The sequence below is a fragment of the Acyrthosiphon pisum genome, chromosome A2 (assembly GCF_005508785.2).
Source record: "Acyrthosiphon pisum isolate AL4f chromosome A2, pea_aphid_22Mar2018_4r6ur, whole genome shotgun sequence".
NCBI lineage: Eukaryota > Metazoa > Arthropoda > Insecta > Hemiptera > Aphididae > Acyrthosiphon > Acyrthosiphon pisum.
The window spans coordinates 115,478,208-115,500,342 of NC_042495.1; the positions used below are offsets into that span (position 1 = coordinate 115,478,208).

At 30.8% G+C, this 22,135-nt stretch overlaps 1 protein-coding gene across 1 annotated transcript in view; it reads right to left on the reverse strand.

The window, feature by feature from the left end:
- Positions 1 to 9,261: 9,261 nt before the first annotated feature.
- The window catches only part of LOC100575346 (serine/threonine-protein kinase S6KL), a 61,070-nt gene continuing 48,196 nt past the window's right edge, over positions 9,262 to 22,135 (reverse strand). The window contains exons 8-9 of the mRNA XM_016805551.2: positions 9,509 to 9,688; positions 9,262 to 9,428 (exon numbers count right to left, since the gene is read on the reverse strand). Coding sequence (XP_016661040.1) covers positions 9,339 to 9,428; positions 9,509 to 9,688 — 270 coding nt within the window. The 3' untranslated portion in view covers positions 9,262 to 9,338. The remainder of the gene's footprint in view (positions 9,429 to 9,508; positions 9,689 to 22,135) is intronic.

The following is a 22,135-nucleotide window of genomic DNA, read 5'->3' on the forward strand; positions in this document are numbered from 1 at the left end:
TTAATTGTATATTTATATCCCGAAGTTTGAGACATGTAGGACTGTAGGATATTATTATTTGGCCATCAAGTACCTATGGTCAAAAGAGAGAAATACGAGAGATAAAAATATTACACAGTGCCTCGTGTGAGTTTATTTTATGGCAATTACATTTTGAAGCAAGTTATGACCGTTTTTAAATTGTAAATTTGTTTTGATGTTAAAATGCATATAACTTGCTTTAAAATTATTATATTAAAAAAATCCTAAGTGGGCCGCTGGATAATATTCTTACTTTTAAATTTGATAGTATGTTAAATCACTCTAATATTAAAAATAACCAGAGCTAAATTAATTTCATCAGGAAGACTAAAACAACAAAAAGTATGCGGTAGGACGTCTTCTAGCTTATTCTCAATTGACGACTGTTGTGACACTGCTGTGACTCTTCTTTAACAGTTTTAACAAAGTATTTTTTATCATTATTGATTATCACAGCGATATAAACTATTGTATACAATTATAGATTGTAAATATTCAATAAACGCTTTTTCTTAAAAAAAATATATATAGGTATATAATTGTATAAATACAATCGAAAAATATGATAAACAAATAAAGACTCATTAGATACATTTTAGTGTATCTACTGGCTACTACCTAGGTATATACTCACAGTTTTTAAGCCATAAGAGACAAATTATTTGAATTGTATATTATTAGAATAATTATATTAAAAAAATAATTTTATTCTATAAATATTAAATATATTATGATGTTTTGAACAATTTTAATATTAATAATACAATTATTTTAAACACAATGTAATTAATTTAATTGAAAAATATTACCACAACAAAGGTCAAAAACCTTTTAAAACCTTAACTATGCATTAATACGGTTACTAATTAGTGACTACTTTATGTTAATTATACTTAATATAATTATAATATGAATTATTATTTTTATTATTTCTGAAGTATACTTTTTACATATTACAAGATCTCAAGGTAGTATGTATATACTATATAATACTTATAATAACAAATGTATTTTTCTGGTTTCTCAGTTTTTGATTTACATTTACTGTTATTATAAAATTTTTAACTATATGTAGAGACGACTAAACCAGATGTTTCAGTATAAATAGTTTCAGTTAAAATATAAACCATAAGGACAAATATCATCAACTAATTTTCGAGCTTATTTAGTAATTAGGTACACAAGTTATAATTTATGTTAGTTAAAACTTATAACTTATAATTAACTTACAAACAATTTGTAATTAAGGTTTACAGCAAAATGAAGTTGATGATGTACATTTTAGAAAATAAAATGTCTGTGTATAATAAACACAACCACAATTAATTATTATAAGTTACCGCAAAATGAAATAAAAAATAAAATACGATAACTTAAAAGATAAAAGTAATATTGACTGAGTTACAAAAACTTATAACGCTAGGTTATTCATCAACTTGATGTTTGCATGTGATATTAAATATTCGCCTTAATATTATATACAACAAAATGATTCATTACGAAGTGCTTTAATTTTTTTTTAAAATTGAACTCGTTAATTTTTTATCCACGATGAAATATCTATAAGTACGTCGTTAGTGTATAAAATAATTAACCCAAAACGTTAATCTTTATATTCATGATTCACTCGTTGAATTGTTGAAGGTTTGAAAGGCTATAGAGTATTTAAAAAAAAGCTAAACATTTTTAAGGGGTTTAAATGTTCAATTTTAACGTAACGTTCGCCGCACTTTTAAATGTCACAATGGACGGTCGAGTGCTATTATAATATTGTTCAGTATTATAATACGCGTCAATAAAAACAATATAGCTTATTTAATATGTTATTAATTAGTTTTAAGTACCTAGGCATAGTACCTATGTAGTTTGGTTCTTTCTGAAAAGTAAAAATATAGTACCTATTAAAGCATTTTTTTGTTTTGTTAGGTAATAAAAATTATCAAATATTTTTAAACTGATTTAACCTTTTTAGTTAAAATAATTTTTTTATAAAAAATCTAATGAACTCACATTGAGGTGAAAAAAATTTCGAAAATATATGTGCACGTGGTTTTAGAGATATAAGAAACTCATTTGATTACTCGATCAGTGGTTATATTATACCTAACAAGTAACAAAAATATTAAAGAATTTACTGGCTTGGGATTTTTTTTCTAAAAGTTTTTTAAAAGACGTTCAGGTTTTATGATAACATTTTAAGGATTCCTAGGAACGGAGACCGCAAGTAGTGTTAGGGCACCATAACATCCACCAATGTAATATTTAAGATATACCGTCTCAAAAATTCAGTGTTAGAAAAGTTCGTTTTAAAAAGGAACTCATTCCCGTTCCTCGTTCCCGTTGCAAAAAAGAAACGCGATCCCGTTCTTTTTTAAAAAGAAACGCGTTCCAGTTCTTTTAAATTTTTTTTACGATCTGAGCGGTTTTTTGCGCACAACTAACTTTAACAACCAGAAATAATCGACTAATTTTTATAATCAATACATTTTCTGATAGATAGTTAATTGAACCAAGATTCTATAATATATTTTAGAAAATATAATTATTAAAAATAACATGCGTTTCATACTGTCATTTTTTTTTTCATAATTTGAGAAACAGAATTTTTTGTTCAAGTTCCTTAAAAATAAGAACTCTTTCCCGTTCCTCGTTCCAATATTTTAAAAAGAACGCGTTCCAAACTTTGTTTCTATGAAAGGTACGCGTTCCTCCCAAACACTGCCAAAATTTAAACAGGTACTTAGTTACCTGTATAGGAACCAGTATCTCAACAATTTTATATTTATTTTATCAATTTATATGAATTTAAAATGTAAAGTCTCGTTGTCTGCTCATTGTCAACCTCAACACTGCAAACATTTAAAATAAATAAATAATTTCTACGTACTTAACTAATTAATTTTGACATTTTGTATTATAAGATTTAAATTTTAAATAATTAAATACACACTAATATTATAAATTATAATAAATTAACCAACATCTTTTAAGAATTTAAATGATTTATATCTTATTTTTAATTCAAAATGTGTCAAGTCTGAAATGATTATTACTTAGCGACCTCCAACAAACAACATTTTACTTAAATATCAGATTAACTATTATTACATAATTATTTTTGTTGGAAAATAATGTAAATTGTAGGCCAGAATAATATATTATAATATTATACAACCCGGCCTACGACAATCTGATACAGAGGTACGTCTGAGCGCTTTATTAGTAGAATACTATTATAGTTAGTACGTCAAGTGCTGAGAAAGACATGTTTTAGTACTTAAATACAGTATCTATCTATGAAATCGTGGGGTTAAAATACGAGCTAAAAATAACTTTTGGTACCCAAACTCGTCATGCGCCGCCGCCAGTGACGGACCTAAACTTGTTTTTAACTTATTTTTTTATAGAGTTGAGCTGACCAAGATCATTACCATTATTATATGTCGATAAAGATAGACGAGTTGTTGACAATAAAAGAGCTAAATTGGGAGCAAGAGAGGCAGAAATGTACGATAGGAGCAACCAAACCGGAATTGTTCATTCGGCCTGAATGATATACCTATCCGAGAGGTTGAACTCTGGCCAAGTGTACTTTGTACCTTGTGGATGGAATTATAACGATTGTAGCGACAGCCTAGGTCAAGGACACCGTTTCTTACAATATTTAATTGCCGTCTCGTGTACTTAATGTCATACCATGGCGGCAGGCGTCTAGATATGTCTGTAGATATATTATACTGGGATACCGCGCGCAATGTTACGATATAATATGTGAAGCGATCACCGCAGTTCACTCGTGAAAATCTACGGACAACAGACAGGAGACTTCGATTATTGCCGGCAAACGATCAGCATGTCAATATAATATATACCTATAGGTAGTTATTCTCTGCGACGCAGGTCCTGTATATAAATCGTGTGCGTAAGCTTTGGCGAAGTCACGGCGTGACGCGTGGTACGGATGATGATAATATATTATCTCCGTCAACGATTGAAATCAAGCCGAAATAAAAAATAGTCGAAAATTTCGTATCATAGCGTTCATATATATATATGGAAGAGCTGAAGAGTGAAGACACGTCTCACTAAAATATACAAGGTGTAACAAAAAGACAAGACTCGAGGAAAAAATTGTTAAAATTATATGATTGGTAAATAAATTAAGAAATACCCGTGTCAGCAAATTCCCAAAAAAAATATTTTGAAAAAAGGCGTTACCTTCCGCAAATTAATTTAATCAAAAAAATATTGATATTTCAATAAATTCTAAAAACTAAGCTACTTGACTTAGATAAAATATGTTTTTACTATCAAAATGGTTCTTATATAATCAGATTCGCTAATTGGCTATTTTGAATGTAATGATTAATATAAATCAAATTTTAAATTTAATATTTTCAGTGTTAAAAAATAAAAATAATTTTTCGTATAATATTATGTGCATGGCAAATGATTGTAAATTATATATATTATATATATAAAACAAAAAAATTTTAATATTTATTAGAACAAAAGTTATTCTAATAGTCAGTTCTGTCTGTCTGTCTGTTACACCCTGTATAATAGTTGTCTATATTATGTATAGAGAACGCACGGAAAATCTAAGCCCGATTCTGTCTCATCGCATTCCAAAATCTAATTGTATAACATAATGATATGATCCATGACATTTTTAAATATATAATGAATGTCACGCATTTTCAGACAGAGTCATAGAGGTGATTAATAATATGATTGTGGCATAGTGCTTTAAGTAATTCTTAATGTTTAATTATTTCATTTATCTATATAAGAATTAAGTTATGCCCAAGGTCAGGATATTTATGATTTTGCGTGGTTTTTTTAGTTGGCCTATTGCTGCAAGCATTCTTCGATAGAAATTCGTTTCATATTGTTAATATATATTCAAAATATATTACCATTATAGTATGTTATCATTTTACTTTACACATATTGTGGGCACATATAGGCAGGTTGCAGTATTTGCGTATAAGTGCTTAATTTGACTTCTTTTTTTAAGCACTTATTATAAGGGTTTCGGTACAAGCTAACAAAAAAAAAAAAACGCAATTCATATTTTTATTTATTAACTGAACCTGAATCTGATTTCGTATATCTGTATTTTATGTAGATTGCAGTATAAAATGTATTAAAATTGTAAAAATGATCGCTTATTATTTACTGTCGGGAATTCCATATTGCTATTCAGAATATTTATATATTATATACAGATAATTATGCTTGATACACATATCATATTATTATTTATTTCCAAATAATAATTAATGAATACACTTTGCATAGATTGTTATTCACTTTTATAAAATCCTAATTTAATTTAAATATTCATAAAAGTTGAACGCCTATATTTATTCAATGTCTATGCATAGTGCATACATGATACAAACATGTTCATAAGAGCCCATTATCTAATTAAAAAAATTAAATTAAATTAAATATTTCATCAATTTTTTAGAGTATTTTATAATCGTCCTAACCGTAGTTATAATTTTTTTTTTTTAATTAGGCGTAGATACTATATAAATGATGATAGTGTCAGAAAATCATATTTTTAATTCCAATAACTGCACTCAGTTATCACGTACATTAAGGTTCGTTATTTTGGTTATACTTTGCAGTCCAAGTCTACTTGCAGCAGGTTAGTACTTTCATACATTTAGATTTATTTCATTATAATTTTGATATATTCCTATTTTTTATATTATTTTCAGTTTCACAATGTAACGCTGATATTAATATACCCAATTAATAATTTGTTTTCTTTTAACAGAACAACCACCTATAATACTGATCAATAGGTATCACATTTAGAAAAAAAGGTTTGAGACAATATTCGTGGTAAATATTTTTAAATATTTTCCTGTTGGTACACTTTGAAAAGTTCAATTATTATTTTATTCCTAAACCGTAGAATCCTAATATTTTAAACAGCATTCGCGTGAATAGAAATATAGAATTTAACAACGCAAGCCATACCTATTTATCTATATAATATTCTGTCTCCCCACATGTATTTAAATTATCTCTTCAACAAAAAAAGGTTAACTATATTAAAGAAATAATATGTCATGAGTAATTAAATATAAAATCTTTATATTAATTTAATAAAGAGGAAGGGAGATATTATTATTAATCAGCATTAAAGCGATTCTTTTTACGACAAACGCACAGACTTTAATTTTGTTTGACCTTTTTTTATTTAAACCATATTTAAGATGTATATACCTTCATGCAAACATAAAATTATAAATGCAATTAATTTTCCGACATTTTTTTAAAGTTAGTAATTTTATAAATTATACGTACCTATTTAATTGTATTTTTTTTAAACGATCACAATATTATATGCGATATATTTTAGCGGTATATATTATGTGGTATGTATAGAAAGACAAACGCGAAACATTTTATATATTTTATATGTATTACGTCTGCTAATAATGTGTAGTGGATAAAATCAGTTTAACTACATGACTGCCGCAAAGTTCCACGACCATTTCCGCAAGACATACGTATAATATTTAATGGTATAGAGATAATATTATGATATAGTTTGAACAAACAAATTTAATTTTGTTGATTGGAAAAGTAGCTTTATGATTTGTTGACTTAGTTATTAACTGTTATGATTTTTTTTTTCAATAATAAATAAGATAGTATTGAAAAACTTAAATAATCCATATTTATAATTTTAATGTTTGAAAACATTTTCAAAAAGAAAAATAAATTAAATTAATATAAATATAAATTATTATTGATTTTTTACCCACATCATAATTTATTACATATTATTATTATGATATCTAAATATTATTTTAGTATAATATTAATGTTTAATGATAATTCTTTATTTACGAAAAATATGTATACCTACTTATACAACACTCTATATTATGTACAGGTGTCCTGAAAAATATAATATGAATAATGTATCTATATTTTTCGTACCATTATTAAATTATATAAAATTACCAACGCAATACCTTTACAATTAAAAAAATATTATTTATCAAATAACAAAACATTGTATGCAAATTGCTATTCATCGTTCTCAAAAGTTATAGGTATTAGTTATTACAGCTACATTTGATAATATAATATAATATTAGAAAATCACACTTACGTGTGGGTGGTTTGAATGAGTTAGATTATTTCGTTCCTTTGGCTTCTAAATTTCTTAAATGTTGTCTGCCCCGTTTAAATCAAATAATACAACTATAACGGCGGGGCTTTCAAAAATAAATAATGACAATTTTTTAATCGAGTGCCGTCCAATGAAATTAATTCTCTGGTAAAGTGGTACCGTTGTGATATCGTTGTGGTCTTGATTAATGTGAGAAAAACTATTTCTTAAACTTATTTAATTTGCTTGATCGACTAGTTCAAAAATAAAAATATAGCTAATTCTAACTACAAATGTAACCCTATAACTTACCTAGTATAGATATTGACGGCTGAAAATGTTTGCCTCCCTGCTGAATGCCTGAAATTACGTTTCATTTATGTACATGTAGTAGCAAGTCAAACTCACGTTCGCAATATATTTTATACACAATAACAAAACAGTAATTTTGATAAATTTCGTATCGATTCGATTTCCTATACTTCAAATTTAATTATTAGAATTAACTTTTTATGCTTGATTGTTTTTCTTTTAGAAATATTAAGCAGCTATACACCCCATGGCAGTTTCGTTGCTCAATCTCTCTCACTTTCTTCGCTCATATAAGTTTACTATTCTACAGTAGTTAGTACCCACTGGATTTAGTAAGTAACGTCTATTACACGGTAGGTATGTTGTAAATATAATGCATCATTGCATCGTACACCATGATAGCTGATTTAAATAATTATCGGTACCTACCTAGGCGCCACTCGTATCTCCTCCTCAAGTTGACCGAATTCGATTAATTAGAGCTCATTCGATATGGTAAAAGTTCCCGAGTGTTCTAAACATGTAATAAATAATAATATAGAACAATATTACCTTAGAACTGTCACATTGACTTAAACAGGACATCAATACATAATAATATATGTCAGCTGAATGTGTAGCTGCAGTGTGGTTTTAAACAGTTTTAAAGAACGCGCGTTGGTATTAATTCTGGCCTTTTCAAAATTAAAAAAAGTAACGTTATACCAACATCAATAGTATAATTTGCTCATAACCGTTTATTTATTATCAAGTTCAACGAATAATAATCTCGTATGGATTCTATTATTTGGTGTTTCATGGTGTATTATAAATATTTTATATTTAACTATTTGTGTACACACGAGTGAGTGTATTTAATTACGTTCGTGGTATTATGGTAATATAATATTCAGATATTATGACCATTTTATCTATCTGATTAATATGTGTATTGGTTTGCCTTGGGTGGGTCAATTTATTGAGATGACATTCAAGATTGACCTATATTGATTACATAATATATCTGTGTCGTGTATGGTGATTTATTTTCCTATTCAGCTGGATAGTTTTAAACTCTATGCATATCATGCGCCTATCTTATGTCTATCTTTCTTCCACGCTTTTTAAATTGTCTGAATAGTCAACGAGTTTTAAATGTGAACTTGTTGAAATGATTGGGGTCAACTGACTGACATTTGACGAGTGTCATATTTAGACCATACAAATAACTGAATATTCACTATTTGGTTACTTTATCTTTTATAATATTATTTGATTTTGAGCATAAACACTCGGAAATCATGTAAATATATATATTAATTGGACTTATTTTTTTTTTTTTTAGTTATATCTTGGATAATTACTGATCAATATCTCACTACTATTATAATAATATGAATGACAATAAAATTAATACATTCACGATGTAACATGGTATTGTAGTAAATAGTTTATAAACATTGTGTGCATGTGATCGTTTTGACTATGAATGTAGACAGTAATAATTGAAATGCTTTATAAATTATTATTACGGAGTATTGTTATTATAGTTGCTCGACAATACCTAATCAAATAAAAATATTACTTATAGTACCTAGTTAAAAACGTCATGAATTGTGCAAAAAAAAACAAAACAAACAATAATAAACGTATTGCATATATATTAATTATATTATATTTATATCACCTTTGGTATTTCATAAAATATCTGTATTTTCGCGACTCGCGTGTAACAAAATAAAAACGATATTTACTTTACATGATTTTCTTTAAAAATAAGATGTAAATTAATTACTTACTACATCACAATTCTTAAACAAATAGATAATAATATATAATAGTTAATACACTGTTTATTATATTTATTTATCACATACTTAAATTAATCATCAAATTCTTCGAAGTGAGAAAACACATGATTGTTTCCTGTTGTTTCTTCGAGCAGTTTTTTTAATAATTCGTTTGGTTTATGCTGTAAATTAATTAAAACATATAATTATCTGACATTATATACAAAACAAAAACATTAAAAACATAAGAAACTGTAAAAACCTTTTTTAGCGTTATGTCTGAGAAATTGAAATTATGAAAAAACGGCTGGATTTTAATCTGATGAAAAGATTTTAGACGGTAGTGCTGATTTGTTTCCAACAGCTTTAATACCATATCAGTGGCACCTTTACTAACATTTTCCAACGTGATATTGATTTCGTCGTGTGACTTTGGAGGATACTGAAAACAAAACATTAATTAATGAACATCCGTTATTTCGGCCGTAATGAAATAATGAATTGCATGACTATCCACAATAGTAATATAATACGGCCTTGTTTAATGGAATTAAAAAAAAAAAAAAACATTAAACCAGACAAAATTACATCACGCTTATTTAAGTACTTTTAGACCACTTTTATGTTTAGGGTTTTAGTGTAATTATTATGTGCAGTCTAAAATATGTTCATTAAAACGGGAAAAACCATAAAAACTTAGTAGGTAGGTAGGTCTGTTCGAGGAAATGTCGAATTCCGTTAGTTAAATGAAAATATTTTTTTTTTTTACAAAATAGCAAGTCTAGTATCCAATAAAAAAAATAATTATTAATAAGTACTTCTTAGTATTTACATACTATAAGAATAACCGTGTTTTGAGAAACAAATATAAAAAATTGTAAAAATCAATAAAATTCAATCAACTTTATAATTTAATATTTAGCAAAATATTATATATAACTGACGGATGTCTTTTCTATATATAGATATAAATTTATTATTTAAATGAATGTTTCAAATCTTAAGACAAAATGTAATGAAGAACTTTGACGGCTATCCTGCAGTAAATCGTTATATAACTTTTTCAAATTAGAATATTAATCAAAGCAGCGGATATGTAAATAATTTAGAATACTAAGTATATATTTTTCTCTTGAAATGAATGTGTTATCTAAAGTTTACATCACCATCCTATCTTATACAAATAAAATTCTTATTATCATACAAATGTATAAAACTTTATTTTACATTTTTACATAATATATACAGTTGGGCCATAAGTTTTGAACAAAGTTTATTTTTCAACTTATTAAAAAAAAAAAAAAAAAACACAATAACAGCGTTAAAAAAAATATTGATTTTTATTTTCTTCCGCTTCAAATATAATAATATAATATATTAATTTATCAACCACGAGTTAAAAAAGTCATTAATATAGCGACTTGCGGTTACCTTATATAAGTACTTGTTTAATATAATAAGAATAGTGACGTTTTATGCTGCGTGCACAGATATTGACATAAACAATTTACCAAGATGTTTTTACACATCATTATAAATTTAAAAATAATAAGTATGTAGAGCTTTAGGTTGTAAATATATTTCATATAGTAATATAGTATATAATGTATAAATGTAAATTGTTAAGTAATAATAATGTATCAATATCAGGCAAACGCGTTTATATTACCTATGTTATGTATAATAAATTATTCGTGGAAATTATTTTAATACAAAAATAATCTTCGTATAAAAATATAAATGTCGTTCGACACATAAAGGTTTTATTGATTATTATTATTATTATTATTATTAGGGAATTTAATATGTTATCACAGGATACATAAAAAATGTTTACTTCGACAAATATTAGGTATAAGTATTTTATTATATGCATCTGAGATACATCATAATTCGAGAGTAGAATATAGGTAGGTACAATCAAGTAGAATCTCCGTTCAACACTTTTCGATGATAAAAATAATGATAATATATAATGTAAACGAGTGCCATACAACAGATTTTAAAAATAATTGATTTCGAAACAAAATACCTACCAAAAATAAAGTCGTACACTCCGCGTTCTTATGGCGTCTAGTATAGAAGACAAAAACAAAACAATTGCGCCATCGATGCTATATAGGGAAATAAAGATGATCCTAAAAGATATACTATATTTAATATTATATACGAAGTTGAATGATTGTTTTTTTGACTTTGAGTAAATGATAGGTTATCAGTCATAATTGCGTTGTTTTTGTAGTCCACGTGAAAAAGAAGCGTGCCTATATCCTTCTATCATAGTTTCAAGGTTGAAGTCGAATTTCGAGCAAGCCATACCCAGCCAGACTGTACGCACGCACTCACACACGCGATGGTGATGATGATGGTACAAACGGCGATTGCGATCTCCCGTCTAACCTTCGAAAATTATATAATAATAAGACAACAATTTTACATACATAGGAGAAGAACAAAACGAATTAGTGAAAATGGCTTTATGGTGCGTAATCACATTGATTAAAAATCACGTAAATTGCATACCTATATTATTTTTTTAACTAAACGTATTCGGCTACACATAAATGCATGCCATTAAATCCACTTAGTCTTCGTTGACCGTACATAATGATATATAATATAGTATTTTTACAACGAAATCTCGAGGCACATATTGCATACATACCGCGACCGTGTGTTGCAGTGGAATATATATACATATTATATGCCATAGGTAGGTACATAGATCTGGGATAAAGTATATTATATAGGTAGGTATTGCATATTATACGAGTGTACCTACCTATAATTATTAATATTAGAACTATTATCGTAACGCGATGAAGTAATAGTTTGTATTTATGTCACAACTAAAATTTGTCAAAATTGCATGTAAGCTAACTCAGGTACCTACCTATTATATACCTAGTATATATTATACATTTTTTTTGACCAATTTATATAATTGAACGCCATTTTGAGGTGCACATAGAATAACTACGACATTTACTATATAATATTATTATGGTTAGTTCAATAAAAAATTTATCGCACCATCTAATCAATATTAATAATTGTTGCCGAGGTGAAATTATAATTAGTGCTGAAAATGATATGACGCGCTGCCGAAGACACCTAAAACACCTAAAGGCTAAGGTGTTAACCACACTCTAAATATTTGACGTTAATAGTAACCACCCAAAACAGGACACTCTGCCTATATCTACTAGATTTCGTATGTATTACGCAGCTAGGATACGTGCTTAATCATAAACCATATAGGAAATCCGACGCTGATTATTATAATAATTATACGCCTTGTCTTCAAAATCTATACCTGATGTAAATAATGAGAATTATACAATACGAGCGTAATACATGGATTATATTTTATTATTTTTGATTCAAACAGTATAGGTAGGTACATAAAGTAAAAGTATAATAATATCATAATATATTTCATGTATTTGAAAACAAATCATAATATGATATTTAATTATATTAATTGTATACTGAGTGATCCATTTAACGTAAGACACTCTTTATTTCAAAAAGCACTAACGTTTTCAAAAATATGTCTTTTACAGTTTTACATAATTTTAAGTCGTTTCAAAATAAAATTTTTGGAACAAACATATATTTTTGCTATTTTTTATCGCTGTAATTTTGTAAATATATAATATTACTCTTTTGAATGACAAGTGAAAACATACATTTTTAATTTTATATTCCAAAACAGAATATTATTCGGAGAATTTCGATCTATAAAAATTAAATTTTTAAAAGGTAGTTTATTAGTTCACAGTTTAGATGAGTGGAGTGGTGAACTAATATTTTTCGGGGCACCCTATTGTATCTCTCCACTCTGGGAATCAAAACGTTAAGTACCTAATTATAAATCATAAACTGAGGTCCAAAATTCGATTTTTATGCATAGAAGTATTCGAAAAAATATTTTGCTTTAGGATATGGAATTAAAAATGCATGATATCATTAAAAAATGTAAAAATTAAAACTACAAAAAATAAATTCTTTATGTAGATAAAAATGATGAAAAATATTTTCAAAAACCTTACTTTTTTTAAATATGAGGTCCTACATTGAATGGATCAGCCAGTATATGTGCAGCACCAACGTGGAGAGATTGGATTTTTTAGTCACAAAAATGTTGGGTGCGAAACAGTAATTTATTTGAAAACTCGCAGGTAGATACCATCAATGGCGGCGTAGGGGTCATAAAATGCGGCGCTAATTACCACTATATAATATATATATATATATTACGACAATGGGGTCGAATGCGGAGCACAAATTACGCTCATACGTCTTTTCGTTTACCTGCGTTTACACACACCGCAGAAATTGCAAACGAAATTAGTATACATAGGTCATAGGCAGTGGTCAGGAGTAGTACTTTATTTGTATGCACAATATGTAGCGAAATACTATACAGAGCGCTAGAAATTTACGGTTTGAGTATAGCGAAAAATTTAATTTATCCGATATGTCAACTACCCTTATATCCATAGGCGCAAATAGCTTTTTAGATTTGGGGGGGGGGATAATAGGCCTTACTTTGATAATATTGAATAAGCTTAAAACAAAATGTAGGAAATGTTTGGGAGGGCTATGGACATTTTTGGGGGGGGCTTAGCCCCTAAAGCCCCCCCTATTTGCGCCTATGCTTATATAGTATCAAATGTTAAATTAAAAGTTTTATCCGCTTTATTTATTAATCATACAACAGGGCAGCAACTTTTAAAAAAAATTTGAGCAACTCACAATTTATTGTTTTGTAATCCCCTCACTAGTCACATCCGGTCCCAGTAACCTGCAGATGTCAGTCCCGCAACTATAGACAGTTATTTTCAATAAGACATTTTTTAGTTTTAAAGAAAAATTCGATATGATGTCATACATGAGATAAACGGAACTAGCCTGCCGTCTGAAAATACAAGAAAAGAAAATGATACTCAATAAGTGAATTAGTCGAGAATTTTTTTAAAAAAATGTATCGCACTACTTAAAAAAAAATTAACAGTAGCGATATCAAGATTTTTTTGGGGGGAAATATCGTTGGCGCACTGCAAAAATTAATAGTAGCATCCCTACCATAGGACTCATAAGTTACACTTAAGTATATAATATGTAAACAATTTTAGCTGGGAATGCATGAATTGAGTACTTGTATACACAATACACATATATGTATTATATTTATATTCCTAAGCCAAACAAGCCCCAGACTAGTCGGCTGCTATATTATTTACACTTTACAGTAGATACCTGCACATAGATATAATAATAATTAACGTATCGCACTGCAGAAGCGTCGCTCAAATTTTTTTAATATTATTCAATACGAATATTTTTACGCAGGCCGCATGTACTCCGTCCAAAGAATGTACCCGTTTTTCAGCGCGACCGATTTAAGGAGTGGGCCAAATTTCAATTATATTGGATTTTAAATGCCTGCGCAAAACCTAGCGCGGACTGAATGACGCCACTGACGCCGCAGCGCCGTATCTGCGTCTTGTGTAAGGGCGTCAGTGACTGTCTGGAAAACCGATTGTTCCGCGAATAACCGCTGAATATGAGGACGCGTTTAATAATTTTTAAAAGAAACGCGCAAAAAACGAAGCAACAACGCTGTATAACATTATATACCATTATGTATAGTACGTTGCTCGGCGTCATACACATTAAGTTTAATTTAATTAAAACTCATACACACATATATACCTATATATATTATAAGCTTGAGTGTTTCTCATGTGCAGTACACACACAAACACACACAAACACACACAAACACACACGCGCGCGCAAACATTGGGCGCCGGTATGTATGTATACTTTTTCTCGTATTTTCGCAGTCATTTTTCATTCGACGCCATAAATCATTTCGACGTACACTGCTTATATATATATATATATATATAGTATGAGCTCGCTCGGCGGTCGCGAGCAGCAACGATCTCGCGGAATTGGTGGGGTGATGAGGAGGAGGAGGGCCGGAGGAGAGCGGCGTTTTGTTATTCAAGATAAAATAAAAAAATAAACTTTTTTTCCGCCCCGAACAACTCATCCCGTTATTCGGCGGAGATTTATAAAAACAACGATATGCGCGTATACGGTGCACACTATACAGACTTAGGCGCGCCTATGCGTAACATACATATACACCGAGAGGGCTGTTGACCCAGCTCGGTTTATATATATTTTTTTTTTCGTTCCTTTCTTTCTTTCTTTCTTTCTTTTCGCCCCGCTCTCGCCTCCCTGCACCATTTCCCATCGTTCCTTCCTTCCGCTCCTTTTCGAGGACATAACGAGGTCAAGCCTGTCAAAGAACTCGGCTCGTGTGTGTGCGCGCGCGCGCGCCCGAGAGAGTGCCTATATATTATATTATTATACGTACACAAATAAATAATAATCGCATTATAAAAAACATAACGGAATATTCTCTTCGCACACACACACGCGCGCCATTTAAAACCATTTTCGCGTGTTCTATAACCTACCTACATAATATTATAATATACATAATGCGCGCCACAACAGTAATCCACCAGCGGCAGGTCTCGGGCTCCGGCACGACCGGCGGTGTGGCGGGTGGCCGCGAAACTACGCTGCACAATGGCTTTACGGGTACTTCTTATAATGTGTATTATGATATTATTATGATGATAATATAGCCGGAGTAAAATAAAATAAAGGCGCCTGCGTCTAGTTATTATTATTGTAACGACGACTTCGACCGCGCAGACCCGGTTTCGTTTCTGTTGACACACATTTCGCGCGCGGGCCTGATGTACACCGTATAATAATAATAACCTGTGCAAGCAAAACAAAGCGACTGCGGCGGTGAATATTTGCAAACACGAAAAACCGGAATTCGCGATTACAATTTTTAATTTTTTTCTCAACGTCGATCATAACAATATTGTATATATACCATATTAAATATTAAGCGAGACACCCTACGTCATCAACGCGTGGCGCCGTGGCGGTGTTCATATATATTTATATATTATACATTTAGTAGTCTATCTGTACACTTTGAATTTTACTCCTATCGCATAATAAATACATAGGTACTGCAGTATGCTACAATATTATATATTAAACTATACTTTTCCTCGTGCGAGTGTGTTTCCTTTTTTTTACTTTATATATTAGGTATATACGCGAGTAGAACCGAGCAACGGTTATATTGGTCGTATACAACGGCGTTTTATTGACATCACTTTTAGTACTTTTGTGACCTACAGGTATACGATATACCTCCATGTACAGGTGGACTGGTGGTAATCGTATATAGTCACAATTAGGCTTAGTGTTCTAATTTCTGAGAACAATAAAATTGTACATAGGCACATGTAACTGTTTAAGTACATCTAACTTTACCTAAATTATTTTACACACACACACACACACATTATTAAACCCTTTTTCGAACCAAAATAGAAAAAAAGACAAACATATTAAGCAAAAATGGTACATACGCAGTTCAGGTGGATATTTAACACTTAGACACAAGTTACGCAGCCGAAATTATGACTTTCAAAAGAACTTAGAGACGTTTGGATTTGTTGAGATCCCCCTAGCACCCTCTCCCCCCTCACTAATTCAGAGATGCACTTGAGGCATTGATATTAGATAATTTTTCTTGGTATACTCGTAGTTTCTCCAAATGTATATAATACATTAGGAGCTATTATATAGGCTTATTCTCAAAATGTAACGTCGCCCCTGCACACTAATACGTGCGTACCTACACCAACACCCTCACGCATCCGGCCGTCTGTCGTCTGACTATATTATTTGCTTTAATATTTACCAGTTGTTGCTGTCATCTGTCTCACATAATATAGGGCCTGTATAACGTGTGTGTGTGTGTGTGTGTGTGTGTGTATATTATATACGTGTCGAATATTATCCCTCGGCGGCGGCGACGACAACAACAGCGGCGGCGGCTGATACGAATCTGACACTAAAAGAAAAAAGGGAAATAGTATTTTATCCTTGCGACAGTGGATAGTGTTTCGCCCACAACGTAATCTACTTACAAAAGCGAACTCACTGTGTAGAACTCGAACTCTTGTTTACAGCGTTAATGCGTTACAATGTCATACACACGACATCCTTGGGGGGTGGGGAGAAATACCGATCGGATAATAGATATAATAATAATAATAATAAAATATATGGTGTATATACGTGTATATACGTGTATACATATACGTGTTAGAGACGAAAAAAAAACACTAACGTTCAAGTGCAGCAGCTATAATAGTATATATGAACGCACAAAAGACTGAGCAATATCATACATATTATATTATATACGTTTTATAATGTGTGACTGTGTGAGGCGTCATTATATTATATACCATAATATTATACGGTGTATTTCAAAGATTTAAAACATTTTTAATGCTATTTCAATGTGAAACTGTCAGATATACTCGAAACACCACGTATGTATGATGTACCTATGTGTAGGCCCCGGAGGGTGTGCGCTCGAACCGTTAAATCCTTCAGATACACCCTGTAACACGTATAACGTTATATTTTATAGTGTAACTATACAGTCGTGGTGGGTTTTATTTAATCTGCGCGGTGTAACGGGCACGTAGTTCTTCTTTTTTTCATGCCGGCGACCAAATGCATATATACATTAGACCGAACGCACAGAAGTGGCGTCTCAAAGCATAAAGTATTATAAATTATTAATATTTGCATTTCGCATTGCTGTTTGAAGAGGAAAAAAAACCAGCAATGTCTGTGTACACGCATTATTAATACGAAGTGCAATATATTATGATAATAAGGAGTACCCATTACCCATAAAAATATAATGGCCAATAGAAAGGACCGTTATTATTATTATTATTTTTTCCTTACAACATCATCACCGCATCGATGGTACCTATATAGTCGGGCAGGAGACCGCCGCTCGTTATATATCGTCGTTTCATCGATGGAAAAAAACTGCGAACGGAAAACTGTTTTAAACATTCGGGCAACTCGCCGCGTACCTATATATTATAATATATAAATTACTCGTTATACCGAAAACACGTATCACAGACGCATATTAAAATATAATATGTATGTGTGTATCGTATTACGTACATTATACAGTATATGTGCACATTAACTTCGGACGGTGCAGAGGCGTATACCAAGTCCTACACACGTGGCAGCGCGAAACGTTCGTATAATATATTAAAATATGCCTCATAAATCGTTCAATATGTGTACCTATATAATATTATAACCGTACAAACGCGTATGTATCGTTGAATAGTATAATATATACACTGCGCGGCAAGTGCAGACCTTGTGCAGACCGACCACCAGTCGTAAAGACGATGAGATCCCTCCCGACCGAGTGTACCCATGCCATACCTATAGTTGCAGTGTACTACACCTATTCCTATATTAAATAATCATATTATTTATAATATTATATACGTCCGTCTAATATAAATTATTATAGGCACGTTTTAATAGGCATCGTACAACGCCCGGCAATAAGAGTGCACCTATACCGGTTTTCGATGCACGCGCTGCATTGGTCATCGTTGGCGATTTTTCCTATATCAAAAGTTTACGATCTGCATTCCCGTCGGTGCTCTCCAGCTGCAGTTGATGACCCCGTGGTGCAAACAAAACGCGAATACGATAACAAGTGATAAACGGCAGAAATACGTATTATAATATATTATATGTTAATATGTCCGAGAAACGTTAATATTCTGCGATTTATTATAATACTATTATGTATCGAGACTGAATGATGTCGGGAGGCGGTAAGGGGTAGCGGGACGCGATAAAAAACTGGCGGCTACTAGTTGCGTCCCGCGTGGTCAAATATTGCAGTCTTCCCAATTGCGACCCTCATTGTTTTAGGGTACGTTATATATACTAATGAATGCGGCCGTAGGTTTTTTTTGTACTAATTAAAAAACAATTTTAAATATACAAATAAATATTATTATATATACTATGCAACTTAATTTTTTTTCCAATTTTTACACGGACTGTCTGCGTACAGCGTTATTAATACAGGTATAGATTAAAAATATCGTTTTGTGGTTTTATATATTTACATTTTTTGTTTTTTTTTTAATGAATGCTATATGGTAGTGGACAGACGACGCGTCATGTCTTAATACAATGGAGAATAATACGAGATATTATAAACATAATTTTTGTCGTTGTTATTAAACGAGCAGCTATATAGGTACAGATTCATGATTGATTATATTAATATTATAGACACGTCATTTTAATAATTGGTAAATATCAATCGTCCCACAAGTCACAACTCACGGATATAACGAATAAAACAGAAGGCCGCTATATTAAGACCGGACAAATTTTCGTAGTTATCTACATAACTTTATAGTATAATACACAGTCTGTCAATGTGAAAACTCGAGCGTTGTAATATCCATTTTCAGTCTTTTAGATACACGCGTTAGTATGCGCCCTGCTCTTCCTATTTAGACTCCGAAAATAGTAATAAAAAAAAAACCATGGCACTTGACTTGCCCCTTCACGACTCAGGGGGTGGTGTAGTGGTTTCCAGTTATAAATACACCGCCGCAGGATACACGCGGAGGTCGGGTGTTTCCCACGGCTTCATAGGGTCTCGGAATACACATATGGTGGCTGTCACGGCTAAAACAAAACACGTGTGCAGGGCGCTGTCGGCTAAAACGAAAAAGTTTTAGACGGCTAACACATGCGCGCAATAGCATAGGTACCTATATATATATATATTGTTTTTTTACTCGCACCCGAGTAAAGGATTTCAAAACCAATTCCATCGCGTTTTCATGCGAAAACTACATAATACAAATCGTCATATATAGGTAGGTACCCGTCACGGACGGACGGACGTCATGCAGTGCGGAGCGTATACAGGTATATCTGTATTCTGTATATAATATATATATGTCTGCGCAAAGCTCGCGTTCGGTACAAATCCCGTTCGACATATGTACCTACACGGCATAATATGCCGTATATAGATTATAATATAATATAGATGGAATCCGTTGGATTTTTAGAATCGAAAAAAACAATTCGCTCCACGCAAACCCCCCCGCCCGCGGTATATGTGTACGTGATGGTACGTGTGCGGTATTCGAGCTGGTTACGTGTGCGTATACGCGAGCGCATCTGTACGGCGTCCATATACGCACACACGCGACACTATCCGCGGCGCTAATTGATAAACGTGATCAAACTTTACACGTGGAACGCGTTATTCGATTTAAAGCCCGTGTACATCACTGCGCCGTACAAACAATCGGGCGAAATTGCTTGTACTCCGGTAAAACCTTGTTGGCTTTTGGGACGTGTCCAAATACTGCTGAGACTCCGGCCCGGCCAAATTAGCTCGAGTTAGTTAAATCAATATCAACAGTAACGGTCCAGGAATAAAAGTCTCTAAACGCGCGGAAAAAAACTTTTTCCCGCTCCTATATATAATATGCTGGCCACGTGAAAACTTGTTTAAAAAAAAAAAAAAAAATAATAATAAATAAATTACTTCAATATCGATTTTGCCCGCCGGATTTGTATGATAAAAAAATTGGCGCACGAATGTTAAAAACTTTAATTAACGTCGGAAGTGATATTAAAATGTTTGCGGCGCGAGCGAATGTAATTTACGCAGACGTTATAATGATATTAACGGTTATTATATTATTATTTATTATTATTATTTTTTCACGTCGGAAAAACTAAAACCTGTTTTACGACGGCTCTAACGAAACAATGACTTTGCCATAAAATCGGTCAAACTATATTAGTAACGATATATCGTGTTTATTTTAACAGAAAAATATCTATTTTCCATCGATATTTGAATTCCATTTGACAAAAAAATAGGTCACTGATGTTCCAAACGGACTACGCCCCTAAATTCGTGTTCGTTATCTATCAACTATAATATGTATACGACACAGATATAATCGCTAAGAGGTACCATTATATTAAATATTTTAGTGAATGACATTGAATTGAAATGGAGTGAATATATACATCGGGAGTATCAGAATATGCGAATGCTGAGAATTTTTTAAAAACTTTTGGTACATGCGCATTACAAACTATTTATTTTTTTCGGCGACGCAGATTTATTTTTTCTCAGATTCGGATGGACGTTTTAATTTAAAAAAAGTTTTTTTTCTAATTACAAAATTATAAAAGTTTGAGTAAGTTCAAATGTACGCATATATAATGTAATAATCTGTTTTTAACACTTCTTTGTTTTCGTATTTTACACTAATCTTACTCGTTCATATTATACCTGCGAGAAATGGTAATGTAAAACATAGAATATATAATATAACTTGAGGAAATGGAAATGGTAAAAATTAACAAATTAGGAATTAATTAATTTAGATTTTGGTAGATTTATAAACATAAAAGTGTTTATTTACGTCTGATCTGTTTAAAGAATGTATTAATTGAACGATCTCAGGGATAACTCAAAAATATTTATGCTCATTTGAACATAATGGTTAAATTTCGTAAGAAAAACAAATTATTCGTAAAATTCAACTTTTCAAATTTTGTTAAAAAATAACGTTTTAAATTTTAATACAAAAATCGTTTAAAAAGTCTATTGAAATCTATCGAAAATAACGATTAGGTGTTACTATTTAAAAAAAAAAAGGAAGTTGTTCATCTCCTAAAAACCTCAATTTATTATAATAATGGACAGAATATTCAATTCAATAAAGTCATATATTTTAGATTAAATATTTACAATATGGTATTTATTTTTTGACGATAATACTCAACTAGGCGTGTAGGTACTGTCACATGTAATCTGTGGTATTGATACCTGTAAATCAAAAACGTCTTCAATCCGGAAATGATATTT